General features: G+C 36.0%; 1 protein-coding gene across 1 annotated transcript in view; it reads right to left on the minus strand.

Annotated features, from left to right (window-relative positions):
* SPAG16 (sperm associated antigen 16) overlaps positions 1-23,882 on the minus strand; it is a 227,789-nt gene that overhangs the window by 179,428 nt on the left and 24,479 nt on the right. Inside the window, 2 exon segments of the mRNA XM_088523801.1 lie at positions 9,701-9,737; positions 19,806-19,949. Of these exon segments, the coding sequence (XP_088379927.1) occupies positions 9,701-9,737; positions 19,806-19,949 (181 nt within the window).

Consider the following 23,882-nt stretch of genomic DNA (forward strand, 5'->3'; position numbering starts at 1 on the left):
TCCAGAAAAACTAGTCTTCAGTTAGAATGGCCCTTTATACATATTATTAATTGATCATACTTGTTTCATCCCCAATTTAGGGAGCATGATCTAGAGAAAGAAGCTTCATAGTTGCAAAAGAATCCCAAGAGCTGGATAAGATAAGCGATATTACAGTGGCAGAAAAAAATGGACTAGAATTAGCAATGTGAGATTTCTTGCACAGGCTGAAGTTTCTATTACAGATTTTCTATACTGTTAAAAGTATGCAAGGGCTGTGATTTACAGAGGCAGATCTGCATTCTTCAACAGAACCACATCTTTTTGCTAACATAATGCTGATAAAAAGCCAAAATACATATTCATACTTAATCTTACAGTCTCATTTCCTATCAGATATTTTCTAAGATCAGCCAGCAGATTAGGAGACTTATTATCAACTTCAATTAACAAAAGAGATTTATTAAAAATAGATCATCATTTGAGAATGTAATGAGAATAACTGCACACAATGCCTTTCAAGGACTACACTAGTCATTACAAAATCACTTAAAGACAAAACAGCATTCAAAAAACAGCCATTCAACATTAGCAACATTTTCAGGACATCCTGCTGTGAGAAGCTTCACAAAAGATTGAAATCTCCCCATTCTTCCAAATGTCCAACCTCTAAAATTAAAATGCAGTAAAGTCAGTGTATTTCCATCTGAAAATGCACACATGAATTTCAGTCATCATACCACCAAAAATAAAGTGTATCCTTAAGTTAGCTAAAACACCTAAGAAAGCAAACTAGGGGGTTTCCAAATATTACTCTGTTTTTTCCTCAACTTACAGTTTTTACCAAATTTTCTTCATAAAAGATTTGAATAGCCACTATTAAAATGACAAGCTGGCAAACACTATTTGGTCTTATTTTAAAGACTCAAATTAATTCTTATTTGTCTGTTTTCTGTTATGAAAACCGGTAACAGGACCATGTCCTCAAGGGTAGAGGAGATTTTGTGCAATTGAAATAGATTTTTTGGACATTAAGTCAGGAACAACAAAATTATGTGTTTTGCTGCAAGATTGACAAAAAACTAATATAACTCTATATTATTCCTTCTTGTTTATATTTTCAGCAATAGACAGATTGCATCTTATTTATAGAGGTGTGTTAAAAAAAAACCCAGTGTCAAGATACTGAGTGGAGGCACCGAGTAGAACACATCACAACAACATTCAGCAGCCAGGATGATTCTTAATACCGAAGCAACTCAATTTCAGAATTTCCAGCAACACAGTGCCCATACTACAACATGTTTACACTTTGTTTTTACTATTTTAGTCCTGACTACATTTATTTGACAAAAAAAATGAAATTTAAGAAAGTTGAAAGCAATAGCAGGAGAACACAATAAAACTTTTATTGCATGCTACATCTTGCTTGGCTTGCTAATAAAACAACATAAAAATCACCTACAGAGATTGTGGCCACATAAATCCCCCTTATTTAGCTTTACAACTGACAGGTTTTTTTTTTTTTTTTTTTAAATAAAAGAGATAATAAGCAATAAGTAGTAAAAGTCAAATTAAAATAGCCCATGTGTAACTGTTCAGACCTCACATTCAAGGCTGCTGTGCTCATGCAACGGTACAGACAGCTTCAGCACTGGTGTCAATAGTAAATTTTACCTTTAAGCTGCTCCTGACAATGTCACATTTACAGTCTGCCAAGGCAAGGCTTCTTACAGCCATTGCCTAGATTATGAAAAAACTAGGAAGTAGTAGTACTGTATTTATTACTGTACTAGACCTCTTATTGGCACTAGTAAACTTCATAGAAATGATCTGTCAACTATAAAAAGGACAAACTTTAAGTTAGAAAACTGCTGCCTGTAGCTAGGATGTCATTACTGTGGCTATTAAAACTAGTTCTCAATGATTATGAAATCAATTTGAAAAACAATAGGAAGCTAATAGTGAAAGAATAATCACCAAATTGGAATAATTGTCTTCATATTCTTACCTGTTTAGCTTTTACTGTCACTATTTCAGAGAGTATACAGGAAAATAAAAGCTCCTTACTCCTTGCAAAACATATTGCTCAATCCTATAGAAATAAAACTCCAGTAAAGTTTTAGCTTCTGCTGAAGCATAAAATCTTCTTAGCAAATACCTAAATCACACTTCTTAGTTTAGAGTAGCATCATTGTCGCATTGGTGGGAAGCTGCACCACCTGTGTGGACTGTATCATCACCTGTACAGTAGAGACAAACAGAAACACTCAACCAAATTTTCCATCTTTATGATTAATGCTGATAAAAAGCCTGTGCATGGTATCCTTGGGATACACCTAAATCAATAGGTAATATTTTTGTCTTTTAGAGCAGAATATCATCTCACTTCCACAAAGGCTTCCATTCAAGTCACTAGGCCTAAATCCAGAGAGACTTAATTTTTAACCAAAACTTTCAATGGATAAAATGAAAGTCAATAACCGTCTTGAACCTCCATTCAAATACTCAACAACATTCTTCAAAAGGTTATATTTGTTTGAATATGTAACCACTTACCTGAAACACTTTCAGCCACTTTTAGTTACCTGACCTAGCCTGTTACTGAATATAGGATAAGCAGTGATCTCCGACGAGTCCATGTGAACGAGGAATCACTGTGAAGTGATTGTAATACCTGAATATACTATTAATTCCGAGTGTTAACTTCAATTATAGTTTTAACATTTTAAAAGCCTTTTTAATTTATTACTCTTATGATGGGAATATAATGATATATATACAATTAAAGTAAAATCACACAATTCAATATTGCAACTACAAAATGACAAGACACAGGTACAGATACATCTTGGTTATGACAAACCAAATTTACAAATGTAAAATCTATCATACAGGAAAGCATAAATTCAATATAATTTTACTTGTAGCAATCCTGAATGTGTTGACATGATTCTCACTGTCATGGCATCATCCCCATCCTAAAGGTGGGATATGCTGCAGTTTTCAAAGTAGTAATATAGTTAAACTTTTACAAGGTGCAAAACCAAAAACCTATGTTCATACGTCATATAAAAGCACAACACAATTGCTTATGGTCATTTTCACACAAACAAGTGAAAAAGCTGTTACAAAGCTCAACCTGATCACTTGCCAAAGGGAAGCATAAAACCTTAGTGAAAATACTGCAGTAAATTATGAAGATACAAGGCATGAATTAGGATGTCTAAGTTCTCACAGCACTAAGTCACAATATCTGCTATTCTTGAAGATACTCCATGCCTCCTCCTTAGGAAGGCCTATTTTAAAAACAACTATATTTCTGATCAGTAGTAAAATAAATGAAGGCACAGTGAAATATGTCAAATTCTATTTAATATTTAATTTTATTTTGTAGTTTTAATTTCTGCTTACACTGCAAATAAACTCCAGGGATATTAAATTACTGCAGCACACGATGCAAAGTCCATACAAGTCAATTAGGCATGTTAAAGATGTTTTTCTGATTATATGAGAGGCATCAAGTTAATTCAACTTTTTGGCATGTTTAAAGGCTGCAGTATCATGACTTAATATATGAAAAAATCACTGCTTATAGCAATTGAGTTCCCCCTCTACAGATATGCTCTATAGCACATTTGATCAGCAATTTCACAAGTTTCCTTCAAATGAGTTCTTATTTCCGTTTTTCATTCTTTGGAACAGACGCATGAATCAACAAATAATTACACGTCACATGTTCAAAGCTAGGCAAAATTCATCAGACTGTACCTATGGATATATGTATCAGATACCATAGCAATTTTTTTAAAAATCACTATCAAATTTATCAAACACAATTTATCTCATTAGTTAAAAATTGTTTCAAAGACTAAGATCAGAGTTAGCAACAATCAGCCTGCTGTTTGCAAACTAGTGTTAAACAAAAGCACTTACACATGTGAGAACACTCTTAAATTGTTCACATTATGCAGTAAACACCCAAAATATATATGCACTGCACTGAGAATAAACCACAGCCTCCAGAGAGCCTCCTAGCTCCACAACACCACTTTGACTGTACAAGATCATTGGTTCACTTATGGATATTCTAAAGAGTTTTCCTGAATTCATTCTGATTTAACTTCTAACACATTCACTATGAACAAGTGTTCAGAACTTTTTCTGGGTAGTTTAGTTTGAGATTATTCTACTTCACACTTAATAAAATGCATAAATCTTGTTCTCCTGAAGACTCTCTTCCCACCGGTAATATCTAAACACTGAAGCTACAATTCCAAATGATGTTTTAATTTTGCCATTCTTTTTAACATTACGAATCTTAAAAAACAAGTCTCATATCCTCTTAAAATAGCAGTCCACTTTTAAGGCATTGTTGGAAACCTCAAAAGCAGTATTTATATTACCAGTATCTGCTGTTACCTTTTCACATGGTGTTCATATGGTAATCATCCCAATCATCTATTATATTATGTTATAGGCACATAGCATTTACAAAGGCTCCTATATCACTATAATAAACCAGTTATATACATTCAAGGACCATTAGTTATTGATTTATTTGCAATTACCCTTTAAAGGAGCTGTCCATATTATTCCTCTTTCCATTTAATCATACTGATCCACTTCCAGGATATTTAATATGTAGTAATTGTTATTCCAAGCTCCACAAAATCAATAATAATTTAAACAAAGCCAGAAAACAAACCTGCCATAGGTTTCTAAGCTCAGGTACAACAGTCATGATTTAGAGACTGCTGGAATATTTTTCAAAATTCAACTATTTACTGCAATTGTCTGTATTTGCTCAGACAGTTAACTAAACTTAGGGTAAAAAACAACTCTTAATTTCTACACCAAGAAGTCTTTAGATTCCATTTACTTTTACTGGATCTGCTACTTGAACTTGTTTGCTAATTGAACTGCTCTTATGAACACGTTTTGTTCCCTCTGCAAATAATTAAAGCCAATGATTGAAACACTAATTAAATTTGTGAAACTAAACAGACTGTAAAATGGGACTTCTATTTTTTATTTTTGCTATTCCCATATTCTCATCACATCACCATGACATACAGAACTAATACAACTTTTCTAGCTTTCCTCAATAAACTCCACCTTAGACCTGTAAGCACTGTGTAACTTCAGTAGAGCACTACAGAAGGCCTTTTTGTTCACCATTTGTGATTTTCAACTCATTTATAGAATCATTCAGTTCTAGTAGCAACCTCTGCTCTGTATAAATATTTTTAGATAAGTTTAGCAATTACTGTAGTAAAAAGCATCTTTATCTGCATTTAGGTTACCATTTAATTCAGACTCCTCTGCATCTATCACCTAGTCCCTTTATGAACTAAAACTTTTTCCATGTGGCATCTGTAAACACCCTCAATAAAGCTAAATGACTTGATTTATTTCAAGTCATGCACAAAAACATTAATAGTTTATGACAAAAAAATGAGTTTCAAAGACATTTGATGATTTTCTGTTAAGGCTTTACATCAAAATTTACCATATTATCAACACAGCCTTTGTATACAACTGCTTAATTGAGTCAATGTAGAAATGGACTAAGGTTCAGTGGACAGTCCTCATACTGACATCAGACTTTTTTGAATCCACCTTGAAGCATATGCCAATAGCAAGGAGTAGGGAAGGAAACCAAAAAGACAGGGAAGGGTGAGTACTAAAAAGCACACTTTGCAGAAGCTGAAACTGTTCCTATTCACTGTAACCATGTGGATATTTTGTGGATATCTATGAGCAGAGTTGCGGGCTACACTAGGCAATAATTAAAAAGGTTACTCTCCCAAGAGCCCTCAGTTAAAACACTGTAATAATACCCCTCTCCCTCTTCCAAAAAAACAAAACAAAACAAAAACAAACAAAAAACCACACACCCAAATGCCTGTCACTTTTGGGAAAAAAAAAAAAAAAAAAAAACAACACACTGAAGTGAAATTTTTTTCACTGAAGTGAAGCCTTTTTCCCAATTGAAAGCGGGTTTATGGGTTTGCAGACCTTTCCACAGCATAGAAAGACATTTCAGAGCATTTCACAATTCCTTCAGGTCAGAGGGTCTCTAAGGACATGGTGGTCCTGTAGCACCCTACAGAGTGATGACCCAGAGGGAGCTTTTGCTAAAGATAGAAGTGATTTAGAAGGGAAATTTATAAATAGCTTTTTTTCTGGGTCAAGAGTGATTAAAAAAGGTAAACAGTAAACCATCTTTCAAACAGACTGTGACCTTTTCAGCATTACATTCCAATCAACTTCCAGAGGCTCACCACAGCTACTTAGAGTGCTCTGATAACTTCAGAATCTAAAACATTGTGGTACAAAAAAAAATTTAAGGTATGCTCATGGATTGAAGAGACCTAATTTTAATTCTAAATTTATATGTGCTGCTTGGGCAAATAACTGACAAGCTACACATTTGCAGAACAAGTAACTCACCTTTCTTTGTATTTTGGCTTCCATTAGAGGAGTGGATCTAAAATGTCCTCTCATCTTTCACTTTCCCATTCTACTTCTAATTTAGATCCTTTGGGGGAAAAAATGCTCTTGGAAGGTACAGGCACAAAGACTGCCAGAACAGGCCCATATCCTGTTATATTGTACTAGTATAGTCTCAAATGTTACATAGAAGTACTATAACTATTAAATAATATTGGCTTTTAAAGCTACAGAAAGTCTCCTTACAGCATACTGAGGGACTATACAAAAACAATCAGCTAAGAGTACTAATTCCAAGATGCATTTTTAATTGCCCCATTTGCAATCTCATGTACTAGCCATATCTGATCTCATCTATTTTATTCCCTGTTTTTTATTCTGACTATTCTTTTATTACTTTATTTTTTATTATTTTGTTTTTATTTTATATTTTATTATTTATCAGGAAAACTCAGCTCTGTGGTCCAGTTCTGGCAGTGAAATGGAACAGTATCCACAAAACAAGCTACTACAGTCCCTAGGTTTGCTCCTCACCCTGCAGATACCTACTTCCATGCTATGCTGGGGTGATTCATCTTTTTTGCTGAAAGAGGTCTTGATATTTTTCACCTCAAAGACACAATATTTCAAATAGCCCATGAATACATATCCACTAGCAGAGGGTATTACATAATTTTTCCAAGTTTCAGTGCTAATAATTTACTTACATAATTTGAGAAGTATCTAAAAGTGCTTGTAGTTTATGCTGCCAGCAATGAATGCCAAAATTACTTCTCCTTGGTCCTCAGGGATCTTAAGTGGCCACCTGACTCCTTGAAATTCAGAAACTTATCACGCTCTACAGAATTCTTTTCAGGCTGTGTAAAGTACAAGATTTAGCCAAGTAGATACAAGAGCCAACAATAGAGAAAGGTCTTAGAAACTCTTACTGCTAACTGAACATGAAACACCATCTTTAAAGCTAAAACTCAAAATCTGCATTAACAATGAAGGAGAACTCTCAGAAGAACGTTAAAATTACTAAGTTGAAATTACTAAATAGAGAATATTTTCTCTAGCCATCACTTAGCAAAAGATAGGTAGAGTATTTCATACTTGCCAAGACTTCACTGTTCATGCTGGAGCCAGCAGAAAGCCTATATAGGCAGCAAGCAAAATGAAGATTTCCTGTGCTGAGCTGCTTCTAGGCTTTAATACCTCCAACTATCATGCCCCAGAGCAAAACTCTATTTTAAACATTTCTGATGCTTTTTGGCTATTTAACAAAACTGCTCAACTGAAGCTGATCTGAGGCCTGTCCATTTTCTACAGCTCATTCTCCTCAGCACTGTGACTCCAAACCAGCCCAGTTCTTGAATCTGAATGTCTCATCACTGATCAAGCAATGCTAAACACATGAGAAACTCACAGACAACTGCTTTGTTTCTCAAAATTACCTGGAGGAAAAAAAAAAAAAAAAAAAAAGTGCTGTCCACAATCCTCAGTAATAATCCTCACCTTATCCAGATGCCTCTTAACATTACTTGTCCAGGTCAGTACCTAGTTCTTAGTGCTTCCTTTTCTCCTGTCTAAACCACCACAGCTTCTTCGCAGCATCCTCCCCTAAATCAAAAATGCTGGTATTCTATTTGTCCCTCCCACCAATGAATTTCGTATACAGTCTGACATCAGGCAAATAAGAGATATTGTCTAATTTTGTAGATATTTCTTTCTCTGAAGTTTTTCATCAACATTTTTCTCTTAGACCATCGCCCTTGCTTCTTCCATTTTCCTCTCTAAGAAAGAGATTTTCTAATGACTGCTGTTGTTAATCTACAATGGACAATCTCATCCCATTTGCTAAAATCCTCTCTTGAGCTTAAAGTTGCTGGTAAGGAAGTTAACTGCCCTTCACATGTGCCTGAGCAGGCAGGCCTCTCCTCCATCCATACTAACAGTCTTCTCCACAAAAATACAATTATCCAGCTATATATCTGCATTTCACTCCCATTTGTAATGTAAAATAGCATTTTTATGCAAACACCTGTTTTCTACTTGATTTTGCTGCCATCCTTCTGTCCATGACTTTAGTAAAAGCTTCACTATTGCAAGCCACCTTATCACATTCTTTACATTAAACCCAACTGGACAGTTGGCATATTAAATTTCCTTTGCCAGTAGTTTTTTTTTTTTTTTTTTTTAATCAAAAGGCCTACTTTTATTCTCTGTAGATTTTACAACATAAAAATGCCCTTAAGTTCTTCACATGCAATTTTAAACACAGCTTTCTTGGTGTACTACTATTGTCCTCTGACATTCTGAAAAACAATAATTTTCTAGATCCTTAAAATTTTTTCTTACCTACAACCTGTATCTCTGCCTCATTCTCTATTTACAGTTTGTAGTCAGCTGCACATTCTTAGCAAGCTTTCCCTCTACTATTCTTTTCTATCTTTTCTACATTCTGAAGTACTTATACAGTATATAGAAAACTACGTAGAACATTAATACTGCAGTTATTTAGAAGGAGAAAGAAAAAATAAAGACACACTTGCACAACCATTCTTCTCATTTAAAATGCTTCAGTCATCATATATTTCCAAGTGTTTTCAGAGTGGAAATAAGGCCATAAGGACAAGAATAGTTTGAACAAAATAGCATTACTGGAAAAAGCCTCTTGAATCTGGACATAAAAGTTTCTCTGTTGGCAGACCTTCTGTTTCTCATTTCTGATTTAGATGGAATACTTGCAAACTTCCACCTGTGGGTATTCAAGCAAACAGAATTGTTACAGTTCACTTTTAATCACACAGCACAAGAGTCCCAAACCCCTGATCCATTCTCTTCCTCTGTGGTCCCCCAAACTTGCACATATTTCTACATTAGCTTACAATGAAACTCCCTAAAAATCCAAACAGAGTTATAGAGCTGTCTTGTGTTCTTCACCTATCACTTCATTCTTCTGACTTTGATTTCTACCCATAGCTGTCATACCAACAGTTTAAACGGCTCCATTTTTTGGTGTTCTGCACCAAAGACAGCATTTCACACCATAGAACTGGTGGGTGGGTGGGTGGGGGGGGGTGTCAGGGAGAAAACCTGCACTTTTTTTCTTAAAGGAGCTGCAGTTATTTACAGAATTAAAAGAGATTAAGGAATTTAAAAGGATTAAGGGATTAACAGGGAATAAAAGGGAAGGATTAACAGGGATTAATGGATTAGGAAGGACTAACAGATGAAGGGATTAAAGGGAATATAAGGGATTAAGGGACAAAAAGGGATTAACAAGGATTAAGAATTAACAGGGATTGAGGAATTAGAGGATTGACAGCAAATCCCTTAATGCCAGTGAATCCTTAAAGATTAGGGTAAAATAAGACAGAGTCAGGGGTAAGGTCAGACTTAAGACACAGCACTTGATCTTGTATGTTGGCCACAGGGCTGGGTCCAGGGTAGAACGATTTCAAGGAGATTTCAAGGAGATTTCAAGGAGATTTCAAGGAGATTTCAAGGAGATTTCAAGGAGATTTCAAGGAGATTTCAAGGAGATTTCAAGGAGATTTCAAGGAGATTTCAAGGAGATTTCAAGGAGATTTCAAGGAGATTTCAAGGAGATTTCAAGGAGATTTCAAGGAGATTTCAAGGAGATTTCAAGGAGATTTCAAGGAGATTTCAAGGAGATTTCAAGGAGATTTCAAGGAGATTTCAAGGAGATTTCAAGGAGATTTCAAGGAGATTTCAAGGAGATTTCAAGGAGATTTCAAGGAGATTTCAAGGAGATTTCAAGGAGATTTCAAGGAGATTTCAAGGAGATTTCAAGGAGATTTCAAGGAGATTTCAAGGAGATTTCAAGGAGATTTCAAGGAGATTTCAAGGAGATTTCAAGGAGATTTCAAGGAGATTTCAAGGAGATTTCAAGGAGATTTCAAGGAGATTTCAAGGAGATTTCAAGGAGATTTCAAGGAGATTTCAAGGAGATTTCAAGGAGATTTCAAGGAGATTTCAAGGAGATTTCAAGGAGATTTCAAGGAGATTTCAAGGAGATTTCAAGGAGATTTCAAGGAGATTTCAAGGAGATTTCAAGGAGATTTCAAGGATTTTCTATATGATAACAGAAACATTCTTTGTCTCTAGGTCAAATGCAGATGTTTACTGTAATCTTATTAACAATTCTTAGGCTGTTATGAAGACTCTTTTGCTTTATGCCATAAACCAGGACACATTCAGAACTCCATTCCCTTAAACAGTGCTCAGTAACATGTAACAAACAGCATTACTCTCCCTCAGTTCTTATTATTCTCACAAGTGTATGATTAGCCTTATTTTCCAAAATTTAAAAACCTTCTTAAAATACATAGAATTTCTATTGAAAATTTCAGTCTCTACATGGTGACTGCTCTGTGAGAATAACCTAGAGACCAAACAGCCCCTTAAAGCAAATCATATTTCTTCTGAACAAAGTCATTTTAAAACACTAAAGCCCAATTTAAAGTTTAAGAACATGTTATTCCAACACCTCCTTCACATTCAATAGATGGGTCCATTTGGTAGCGATATACCATCGAGACAACAAGAGTGGTGTTTCCTGGTGCTTTCATAGTGCTGTGCCTGTTGTTGAGCCTCTCAGACTGTCTCACTGAGGGGCTGCTACTTTGCAACTCTTTTGTTGCCTCATTTTGAGTCAGATTATTGCATCCTCTTTTCCCCTTCAAGTGAAGTGGAAGGAAGTTCAAGCTGACATTTGTACTTCAATATTGCTGTGGACCATAAACTCCACATTTCCACAGCTCTAACTTTTTTTTTTTTATTTTTTTTTAATCCAAGGCTTGGGTACCAATATAAGCTTCTACTATTTGCATTATGTGCCTGTGACCTTAATATTGCCTAAATGACATTTTGGAGGCTTCTATTTAATCAACAAGTATATTCGCCCCCAAAATTTCATTTTCTCACTTGAATCTAAGGATAACGTAAAACCAAGCAGAAGAAGCAGAAGATGAATCACTATCACCACAGCAACTCAAGAGTGATGTTTTAATGAGATCTCAGTTTCTTCATAGTTTAGGGCATAAAAAAATGCTAAGTTATAATGTTGTTTCATGAAAGACATTGACATAAAAGGGCATAGAATTACCTAGATATTCCTCAGGGGAGCAAAAAAGTAGCCAAAGTAATAGCTAAGAAAAAGAGTTCAAAGAGAAGACAGTACAGAGACTGAACAGAGTATCACTATAACAAATATATTTTTATACTGATATAGAGGCTACAAATATGGACACCCTATATGCACCTTTTAATAGAAAGATAAAAGGCAATGATTACTACAGTGCCAAGTCTTTACATCGTAACGCCAAACTTCCAGCTCTGAGAACCAAGGCAAACCTTGCTGCAAATTTTAAATAGAATCAAGCAAAATAAAACAAACAAACAAAAACAAAAGAAACTTCTAAACATGCAACATTCAGAAGAAAGCTGTTACAAAACAAACAAAAAAAAAGGTTGGTATTAAGATCTTATTACACCAAGGCTCAGCTCTCACCCATTGGTTATCTTAAACACTCGACCACAAACAAGTTTTAGGGTTCTATAAGAAATGGCCCACAAACTTGACCTCTCCCCACCTGGACCTGAAATTAGAAATTGTCACCAACCCCACAGTGAGTGGGGAGCAAGAGTGAGGTTTCACATCACCCGTGTACTCGTTAACAGCTGGCAGCCACAGAGGTGATCCTCTCCCCTGGCACATGCTGCAGCTTCCCTTGCACTGACTAGCCCGCTTAGCCCTACATGATGGACACAGGTCTCCTGAATTAGCCAGCAGAAAACTTCACCATCACCAGAAAAAAATAAATTAGTTTCTGTAAAGAACAGAAGAAGAGCAAAAAAATGGAACCCTTTCAGTGGCAACAAGCCATTTAATCTCTTTAACTGCCAAGTAAAGTCTTACGCTACACACCAAACTCTTCCTGCTGCTCTAGAAGTTAAATTTCCATTTAGAAAACAGCAAGGTGACTGTTAAGATATTAGATAATCTGAAAAATAACCTCTTCCATACTATACTGTATATCTGATTTTATACAGCTGGACATTTAATCTTCAGCATTTTTAAAGAGCAAGTAAGAATAATATCAGCCCAGTCCTTGAATGCTCAAAGCCTTTAGGCATTTATTGCTGATGTCAGTAACAGGAATTTGAACAATTCTGTAGAACTTCAGACACTAACTGCTGCTAAATTCCTAAACACTGTTCTGGGAAGAAACACAGAAAACTCAAGCTCATTGATAAACGGCCTGTTTTTACTGTACATGCATCTACAGCACTGAAAAGGACATAAGCTCCAGATAGATCACTATCTCATTCTTAAAACATGCATTTTCTACTAATACAGATTAGTACTACTAACCAGATTAGAATTGATATAGGCTTACCGGACAGGACTAAGTGATAAAATTCATCTCAATTGTGTCACTAATATATTAACAGTTTAATTACATACTTAAAGAATATTTCAATACATTTGGCTGGGAACAAGAAAGTTTACCCTTTTCTTGTTTCCTCTCATTATTCTTATTATAGGTTTGACATGAATTTCATGATGAATTAATTCAATTTGCAAAAAGATATTGAAGAGCAATAAGAATTGTGGGAATAGGAACCATATTTAGATTTCCAAAGTCTCTACTTTGAACGCTCTCCTGACACGCACAAACCATGGATGAAAACAAGCTTTTCCTATTCCAGTGAAACTGAAAAGGACTCTTCCAAAAGGTGGAAAACTTAAGACATTGCCAAGTGTTTTTGAGCAGCTGACACAGCTGAATCAGAACAGTCTTCTCCACTGGTGCCAGTGTGCTCCCACCAAGCTTCAGACCCCAGCTCTGGCACCAACAGCCTCTTTTCTTGGCACTGACACTGCCGGCTCAGAAGGCCAGATGGTGGCTAGGAGCTTCCTCTGTATCCTGGCAAAAAGGAAGTAAACTACACAGATTGTGGAGAGGTTTCTGCTAGAATTTTTTGACTGTATCATATTAAAAAAAAAAAACTCATTTCATACTGCATCAAGACTAGGAATAAGTTCAGGGTTTTTTTTTTTTTTGGGGGGGGGGGGGGGGGGGAGGGGAGGGGCAACAAAAACAGTCATGAATCCCATTCTGTATTGTTTTATATATTTTACATTAGGAACAATTCAACTTTTACTCAACAAAATTTACTTTTATCAGTAACCCTGTACAAACAACAGCAATAAAAGCCTTCAGTACCAAAGCAAACTTTTTCACATGTTAAGAACTGAAAGGGCAGAAAGCCACCAGGCTTTTCTTCCAAAAACTCCAAAAGACCATGTCTGCATATTGCATTAACTAGCAAATCACAAGGTTGGTAAACGGGGAATCCATGTTTTCCTAATAATCTTACATTAAGATTTTGCACAGGGATTAATGTTAAAATCGCATAGGATTGTAGATATAAAAGATCAAAGATCACCTAGCACTGGAGGAACCATATGGACCTTTGAATTTCTTATTAAAAATATTAACATTTGAATAGAGATCAAACTTTTTTGATGTTTCATCAAAAAACCAAGTAGTTTAATGCTCTATACTAGAAAAACATACAAGGCTTACAGTAGATTTCTCTTTTCTAATTTTTTTTTCAACAACTGTCCTCTCATAAGGATAGGTTAACAACTAAACAGTCCAAAGAAATATCTAGCTAAACAAGAAAGAATAATGAGAGGTGAGGAATAGTATTCTTCATCCCCATTGAAAAAAATCCACCACCACCACCACCTTTTCTGGTGGAGAATCACTATGAACGCCTCTTACACTCTCTCTGTATGAACATATGTTTTTACCTTATAAAGCAAAGTGATTATAATGATGGGGCTTTATTATGAGGCTTCCGAATTCATCTTAAACTACCATATTTTATTTTCTCCTTACTATTCCTTTTCCCCCACCTGTGTACTCCCTTCCTCATACCTTAAAGATTTGCATGACAAAACCCAGGAAGACATCTTGACATTAATCAACACTGCCCTAATGCTGAAACACGTGTGGCATTTTCTCCCCAGTACACATGGGTATGCACTGCTTTTCCTTGGACTTTTATCTGTCTGGTTCAGACCAAGGCATGAATGCCACAACAAAGCAACGATTTTTACATGAAGGGTAAAGAAGTACACTTGGAAATCTCTTTACTATAAAGAGCACTTTTTAATATATTCTTATGCTTTTAGAACTAAAGAGAATCTGAGCCCTCTTTAGGCTAAGGGCTTGAGAAAAAATGCGTATGCAAACAGCTGGATGTCACAGCTATATGCCCTCTTACAAAATTAGCTACAAGAGTTAAATGCTTTAACCAAAGTTTTAAAAATATCAGTATACTTTGAAAGTGCAGAGAATTCACTTCTATTTTTAAGTGTGATATACACAAAGAATTCACATGAACAAGGTACACTGGTGTGCACAAATGGAATTTTAAAAGACACTGTATATACACAGATATTTTTCCCTTTCTTATTTGTTTTTACTTGTTAACCTGTGGCAACTCAGGGAAATTGCTCTTGACAGATTTAAATCACAGCAGACAGTCTCAATTTTTGCTCTATTACTTCAAAAGAACAATTTGTTTACAGGTGCTACAGAAGCATTTTGCAGGTTTGCAATGCTTGTTTGCTTTTAGCTTTTGAGTGAAACATTTCTGCAAAAATAAAAGCTCCCTAGAATGAGCAATAAACTATATATCAAACTGGCTGATTTGCTTTGGATGATTTATAATATATAGCACTTACCTGGACTGTACAAACACCAGATAAAAATGGAATAAAGACACAGATATAGAAGTGGGACTAAGTATATAAAAGACATGCAAAATTAATTTGTCAGCTTTAAGGTAAAAGTTTAAGGTAACATTACTGTTATCTCAGCATGTTCCAGCCTGCATTATGAGTTATAAAATTCTAAACTTTCAAGTTTCTGTAACACCTTTATTTTCAGTATCTTAGTTAAAAGATCCTGCAGCACTAAGAGTAGAAATATGAAAGAGGAATAAAAGAAGAACAAAAGGACAAAAAGCACTCTTGATACCATGTGAAAGACTACAAAAAAATGGTCCTGTGCTTTTTCCCCAGGTTTAAAAGACCCTGGCCAAGCTCCACAGCAACCAAGTAGGCTGCATCTACCATAAACGAATACTTCTGCAGTGCTATATGTAGACATTCTTAATGCCAAACAAACTATTGTCTGCTATAGAGCCTATGCTGTTTAGCAGGGGTGTTCCACACAGGCAACTGCATTTAGAAGAATAGTCTTGATTCACCTTCACCATTTAAATATCAGTCTGCAGAATGATTTGTGCTCCACAGGTATAACACACCTTGGGATATAAATTCTGGCAGGCCAGCTTCCCACAGGATTGCTGCCACGAGGGAACGTCAGCCCCTCGCCCTCGGGAGGCAGAACAGTTGTTACGTGCCAGCAGTGGAGACGTTATCATTCGACAGTTGTTCAAGCAGTCTAATATTAAGTGAGCTGGTGCTAAGGTCAAAGTCTGACAGCGCAGGAGGAGGAAAAAAACACCAGCTTCAAAGAACCTTTCTGGGACAATGCATCTGCTCCAAGGCCCACAACACTTCTCCTGAGGACTGATGAGATTATAAATTTTCAGTAGTCTGTCAGACCAGAGTCTCCCTGCTGACAGATTTCACTTCCATCCTTGCATATAAGAGCAAAGATAAGATCAACAAATGAGCTTTTGTGGAGTAACTAGTTTTAGTCAGGACCAAGACCAGTCAGGCCTCGATTTGAAGAGGAAATTCAATTATGAAAAGTCTCTATCTTCGTAATATGTGACACTCCAATGAAAACTAATTAGATTTTATGGTGAAATAATGTGATTTTCTATTCATAAGCAGTTTTAATACAGTCTTAGCATTTCATTTCATATCCTCAGTATATTCAAACAAAAACAATTAAGACTATTTTTATTCCCAGAAGACAAGTACTGTTTGAATATATAAGGCAAACAATGAGCAGCACATGTTTCTACCAGGGTTCTTATGGTATGTTAGGGATTCGTTACCATGAAAACTAAATGCTATTGTTAAATTCCATTTTTCTTGAAGCGATGTTTACATATGCAAAGGCTTTGTTTAAATATTGGAGAAGATTTAAATACCAAAACCTTTAACCTAGTATAAAAAGTTAATTTGAAATATAAATGCCACAGTGAATGAGCACCTGAGCCCTTTCTTCCATATTTTTAGGGTCTAAGTGCTTGCTTCATATTTCAATCACATTTTAGCAATTCAAAAGGGATCCAGTTTTATGCATGAATTAAACTATATTAAGTTTGAAAAACAGAAAACAAATAGTATTGTTAACTATGGCCCCAGCCAATTTACATTAACTTTTCATTTTAAGTATACCATGCAGTACTTTCACAACCATATGTGTGCACACCAATGCAGATAAGCTACTCAACTTATTATTTCAAGCATTTCTTCTGGAAACTTTTTCTGTTTAAATACTTTAAATGCTGAGATCATTTCCCCATTTCAAGTACATTTGCTATTCACTTCATTTTGGCTTGCAATTGACAATTAACTGTCACATATGCATATATTATACCAATTCCTAAAAATAGCAAACCAGATCATTGCTTTGTTGTATTAGAAACTAGATTTGAAAATGGACACAGCAAATTTGTGCATCTCCTGAGAAAAGGACTTAGGTCCCACCAGCATCAAGAACTTTAAATGTAACAAGCATCATTATGGTCCTATTATTCTTCCACTAAGACTTTTAATATCTAGCTACACCTTGTTTTGTAACAACTAGATTCCTACCTGTACAATATTAGAAATGGTAAGAGATACTCTGTGTAAACTTAGCTACCAGAACAGAGTTGAATAAAATATAGAATAGTGTTTAGTATCAATAACTGAATAATCAAAGAAAAACTACCCATAAAACATAGTAACAAGAAATCACTTTCCTATATTACCTTAATATTGACAGGTAAAGAACAATTATTCACAAACATATCTTTACGATACTGATAACATTTTTATAAGATGCAGTTCTACAAAGGCCTCAGTAAAGTTCAAGCAGGAGGGCAACGACAAAGAAAATCCACAACATGTTATCTTGACATCGGATCCGCACCATATTTCATATCACCTGCTTTACTAGCAGCCTTCACTGTCATGAACTTGCTCAAGAGACTTGCTCCAAGAGCAAGTAGCAGCAATATGTAGTCAGAAAATGTAAACTGATGCCCTTTCCTCCTAGTTCCCTCTGTTATAATCAAGAGGACAATCCTCTCTGCAGCCATCTTCAGTAAGATTGGGGGAAGCAGAGACTAAGTGTCCTGCTACAACACTACTTGCATGTGTTGTTGCCAGCATGAACTCTGAAGTCGTAAGACCAACCAATTTCTGTATCTACACAGAAAATGAATTTCTCAGTAAAAACATAGGTGCTTTTCTTAAACCATGGCACAGGAAATGGAGAGAAGTTTGCAAATCAGAAGGTCCTTAAGAATTACAGAAGGAGAAATTCTCAAATAGTTTTGAAAACATAGCCCTAGAGGACTCTCTTGTACAGAGCTGTGTGTGTATATACATATATGTGCATATATATATATATATATATATGTATCTTGTTTTAAAGATCACCCCTCGTCACCTCTGATTCTTTACCCTACCTGCCATTTATTTCTTATGGCAGCTAAAATAAGACAATTCATGGGTAATCTTCTTAAGGCATTATCCTTTACCAGAGGAAATGAAATACTTGGGAAAAAAGCGTTTAGCACATGCGAAAACAACTACGATTTGTCGGAAAAAATTGCCCACCTCCTACTTAATTTTAGATTATTGCATAACCACAGCAAAGTCATATATTTAAATATACTTATTATTGAGATCTTCTTTCTGGAGCTATTCCAGTTTTCTTTTGATTAATATATCATGGTCTCTGCTGGACTCATTTGTGAAACTTAAAACCTGCAGAAGCACAAATGCTTGCCAGATTCAGTCAACTAACACTGCTCATGAATTTCAAAGACCAACAAAGTCAGACAGGCAAACTATCTGTACCGAGCTGTGCTTCAGGGTTGAAAAGTAATTCCACTGAAGTTTACTGTAAAAGTCATGATGGCTTTGGTGGAAATAGGAGCAAAAAACAAGACTTCATGAACTCAGAAACATTCTTCTCTTACAAAATAAAGTGAAAGCTAGAGATATCAGTGACAGTCTAAGACAGAGGTTTTTAACCACCAGAGCAGGTAAAGGCAAAGCAGGATGGCAGGTGCCTCAAATATTCAGATCTAAATAAGGTGGGGAAAGAGGATAAGATTAAGTTATTTCCAATACGCAGCGAGAAGACAGACACGGAAAGCAACAGAAAAGGGCTCTTTATTGGGAGGTTCAGGTGAGTGAAGTGATGAAAACAAAAAAAATGCTATGGCTTTTAGAAGGGAGGTGCATTGCTAATGTCACACAGAAAAAGTCTCTAAACGTATACAAACAAAAATAAACCACCGTGGGCATATTCCTGTGGTGACAGAAAGACTGAAGCTATTTTCCAAAACATTCATGTAAACAAAAGCTTATTTTTCAGAAAAACAATTCTAACAATTGCTTCAAAGTAAGCAAGAACATGCACATGTACCAGTTTTTAGAGCCTAAAAAAACAAATATTGGAACATTCACCTTGATTTTTGTAATAGAAACTTATATAGTTCCAGTGTATAACTTCAAAAAAGGAAATAGAATCTAAGTGTAGAAAAATCCTTTTAACAATAAAAAAAATCAGAAATTCATACTAATTTTAGAGAGTAAGAGCACAGCCTGCAAACCAAATCAACAACTTGCCCCGATATATTCAAGTTTAGCAACTTTCATTGACTATTAAAAATGACTGTTAAGAATGATCCATTTTTTGCCTTTAGAGTACCAAATTTTACATCTTTCAGGTCACATGGAAACAGTTTGAAAGGCTTAAAAATTTTATAAGTACCACAAAATGGATCAGAATTTTTCTAAAGTTACAGAAGAAATAAGAGAACAGACATCTAGTGTTCTTCCTTCAAAGGTTTTGGCTTGTAGGTTGCTAGCTTAGGGTACCTCAGCTCATCCAAACTAGTATTATTGCCTGAAAAGCTAGCCTTTGATGAAAGCTTACCTAACAATAAAAACCAAACATACAAAAAAACCCAACAACACACAAACACTTACTTACTTGTTCTACATACTTTTACTGAATATGAATGCTTTAGATCTTCATGAATTTCTATCACAGCTTAATAAAATTAAGTGTTGTTCAAACTAAATTCCAACAACCAGGAAAAAGTTGCATACCTTCAGACATCTCTTGCCCTCCTTCATTGATATCTCTTGCCCTTCCTCACTGCATCTTTGACCATATCATATGGGGAGCTTTTGGTATCAGAAGTTTTGTGTTGCCTGGCTTCCTGAAGAGCTCTCTGTGTAGGACCTTCCAACCCTTTCTTCCTTTCAAGTTCCTGGCCTGCTATAAAATATATGGATATAATAGAAGCCTCTTAATATTAACCAGAGATGAAAACAACAGAAATTATGCCACAATACAATATCCAAGGTTACTGAGCCATGCATGTAACCTATTTCAGGACTACATAAAAGTAACTTGTGGCGAAGAGTTGTACGTGATCTGCTAAAGCAGAACACTGCATGAACATTATATTTGTAGTTAAAAGGAACACAGGGAAGGGTACAGATCGTATTTGGATCTACTACTACAAAAAGAAAAGATATTCTAGGTGGCAGGTTGGCCAGCTCCAAGGTACTTAGAGAGATCACAAGGGACTCTAGCTATCTCCTGAGTGGTGTCTGCCATGTTATGCAGACCTATAGGAAAAGAATGGAGCACTAAATTCCAGTTACGGTTGAACACATACATCCCTATACACTTTAGACTGTATATATATACACACACTATTATACTCTTGTATAATAGTATATAGAGACTATAGGCTTTAGACTATAGACTTATAAGTCTCAAATTGGAAAACATTGTATATAGTTAAAAATCCTCGACTAAAGCAAACGAGACTTCACACTGCCATCTGCAAGTGCTCACTCTTTTAGAATCAAGTTTTAAGACCTGGGCCACAAAATCCAAACTTTCAGTGGAAGGTTTTTTTGTTTTACTCAAAGCCAAAAATTACAGATCTAACAAGCACAGTCTCCTGTGCAACCCAAATGAAAACTGTAACTGATAGAGAACTGTGCCTGGTCTAACAAATTAGGCTTATTCTCATCGTTAAACAGAGTTTACAGCTGCTCTTGCAGACACCCTAAATAACCTTTTTTTCCTGAAGAACTGCACACTGAAAGCTATTTGATATGTCAAATATTTTCCTCAGTAACTGCTAGCTGCAGAACACCGAGCTTGAGCTTCATACTCACAAGCCATCACTATGACAGTTGAAAAGGTTAAAAAGCCAAAACCATTCTAAGAGAGACTAAATTGTAAAACACTGTTGTAACTGCACTAAGATGTCAACAGCTTGCGTTCTCAGATTTTCTATTCCGGTTGCATTGTAGCTGGAACAGGATCAACCAGGTTTAAATACTAGAACTAGTGCCTTTCAGATATCATGTCTCATGACCTTCTGATAGCAATTACATTAGATCACAGAAATGGAAAGCACAGCTAACAGGCTTAACAAGGAGTTAATTCAACCATGAGGAAAGAAACTCATTGGGTTCAACTTTCAAATATAATTTGGTAATAAACAGCTGTTATTTGTAGAGAAAGAGAAAATGTACTAACAATTTTACAACATGTTTTCACAATCAGTTTTTATATCAGTGCTCAGGTATGCAAATAAACCACAAAATTACTTGATTGCAAGCAAAAGCAGGTTTTTGAGCATTAACTAACAGTGTCTTGCTTCATAAGCTAAGATGTAAATTAAATGCTTTGTTGGTATAAACTAGGGATCTAAAAATTCAGTGATTTGCCTTTGATAACATGCCTCTATGTATCATCCTGCTACTGCTTTAGGTAGAATGAGATTAAAAACAGCATTTTCATACACAAGCACCCAATCTTTTATAATTCTTATAAAAAAAGAAAAAAGGATGTCCTGGACCTCATCGTCACTATTCAAAACCCCAAGCTGCTTAACAAACCCTAAGTGAAAGCCACTTTCAGTGCCTTGCAGCCCAACCCAGTGTTGTGGGATCTGCCGACAAGGGGAGAGTGGGAGCAGCAGCAGCAGAGGAAGCAGCGATGGGCCAGCTCCTGCTCTCAGCAGCTCCTGGGCACAGGGGCATTCTCATTCTTCCCTACCCTGTGAAGCAGAGAGCTGACTAGAAAAGGCATCTTTCCTTGGCAAACAACTTGGCAAGCTGAATGCTCATTATCTTTTAACTAATGTACTCATGTATGAAAGTGAGATGGTCAGTCCTGAGAAGGCAACAGGGGAAACAAGGGTGACTTACAGGACTTTTAAGTCTAATATTGGTTCCTCTCAAGCTACAAACATGTTTACAGAAAAATGTAGCAAACATTTCTCCGGTGTTTATGCACTGCTTGTTTCCCAAGGTTTCAATTACCTTGTCTCATGAATAAGAATTCAAGAGGCAACAAAACACTACCATCTTTCAAGCGGCAGCAGAATGTACCTGACTAAGAGACAGTATCACCCACAGAGACATGAGTATGACCTACAGAGTGCAATAAAAATTATGCACTATGAGAAGACATGGTACTATAAAGAAATAAACTGAAATACCACTTGATTTGTGATACACATGGCATGAGGCAAATTAAGGCTTGTAGAAGCACATGGGTGGCTGATGAGCTTAATAATTTGTGCTGGAGACTTTAAGTGATTTTTTTTTATTTATAAGTGCTCCCTTGCTTGTCACTTTTTGGCGTTATAAAGAACTCTCAAGGTTTTTGGAGAATAAACAAGTACTGAGAACAGCCGGAGAGTGGTTTTTTCAAATCACTCAACAAATGAAAGTATGCGTAACACAAAAGAGACAGATGGGGCATCTATAATGTAAAACACTAGCACAGGAGAAGAACCCACACTATATATCCCTAAGCCAGAGCACAAAGAAAAGTTGAATGCAATACATTCTTCTCCTAGACTAGCGAAATAAAAAGCCCATTCTCTACCTTCTTGTCTGCAACATGAAGAAAATGAGCACTGTGCTCTTCACTACAGCAGAGGTTTACACTTTCTGTTGTAACAAGACTAACACTTCTGCAGAGCATTACCAGCAGGCACAGCCACAAAAAGACATGTTTTGGGTCACTGAAGTGTGCCTGGCTGTAGAGCACAGTGCTAATTTATAGAAAAAGGCAGAATTCAAAACCAGAACGAACACTGAAGAGAATAAATACTGCCAGTTCTTCAGTGCTTCACTGTATTTAGCTCTGAAAGTATAAATAGTGGGGGCAATGTTAGATCAGTAGCTTTATTTTTTGTACACAAAAAAATCAGAGCTTAGTTTCTACTGGGCAGGGCTTCAGAAGCATTCCAACTCCTTAGAAGAATTAGAGTAGCTATGCTCTTAACTAAAACACCACATGTCCTCCAAGAGGGGCAGGGTTTGCTGTACCATGTATTAAACTTGGTTCTCTATCAGACTGCCAAGGCAAATGTACAGCAAAGTCAAAAGACACCTCTGCTATAAATCCTCCACTGCTGCATGGTAGCCAAGAGGGGCAGCATCTTTCAGACAATTAGACCTCAATTATATCAACTAAATGTACATTAGTGATAGGCAAGCAGTTGCAGACATCAGAATGACAGCTAAACGTCGTCATTAAATGGGTCATTCTAACAGCCAGGAAAAAGCTGTTCTCTTCACTCAACTGCAAGTATTAAAAACTATAATTTAAGTGGCTGTTTTTTTTTTTTTTTCCCTGGACTTGCTTTTTATACAGGAATTTTATACAACAGAAGTAAATCCAGGTAGTGTAGGATCTAATGAAGCTTGTCACAAGTTCGTCACTCAGGGGCTTTTTATCCAAGTGTTCTACTATTGTAGCAGAACTGTTGGCCTTTCAACACACTAGGAAAAACACGTTAAATTCAAGTATCCCAATTGCAAGAAATGCTTCATCTCAAATTTGCTTTATATTAGATACCTGCCTGGTCACCTATCAAAAGTAACCAAACCAATCAAAACTAGGAAACAGGTTCAAAAATCATTAGATGCAAGAATAATGCAATGCTGGGGTTTTGAGGATAAAGAAAAATTTAATACACATGTATTCAGCACACCAGGGAGTAGTGTCATACCATAGAGAAAAAGACCACTAAGAGAACATTAGTGGACAATAAAAGAAAATCAGGCCCCAAACAGGTTTTCAGGATAAAGTCCTTCCACTCTTACTCATGCATTCCATACTGTCATAAGCAACTCACCCATGGACACAGATATGTCAATACGTGTTAGA

The sequence above is a fragment of the Tinamus guttatus genome, unplaced genomic scaffold (genome assembly GCF_059628265.1).
Source record: "Tinamus guttatus ecotype Peru unplaced genomic scaffold, ASM5962826v1 Tinamus_guttatus_pri_ptg000197l, whole genome shotgun sequence".
NCBI lineage: Eukaryota > Metazoa > Chordata > Aves > Tinamiformes > Tinamidae > Tinamus > Tinamus guttatus.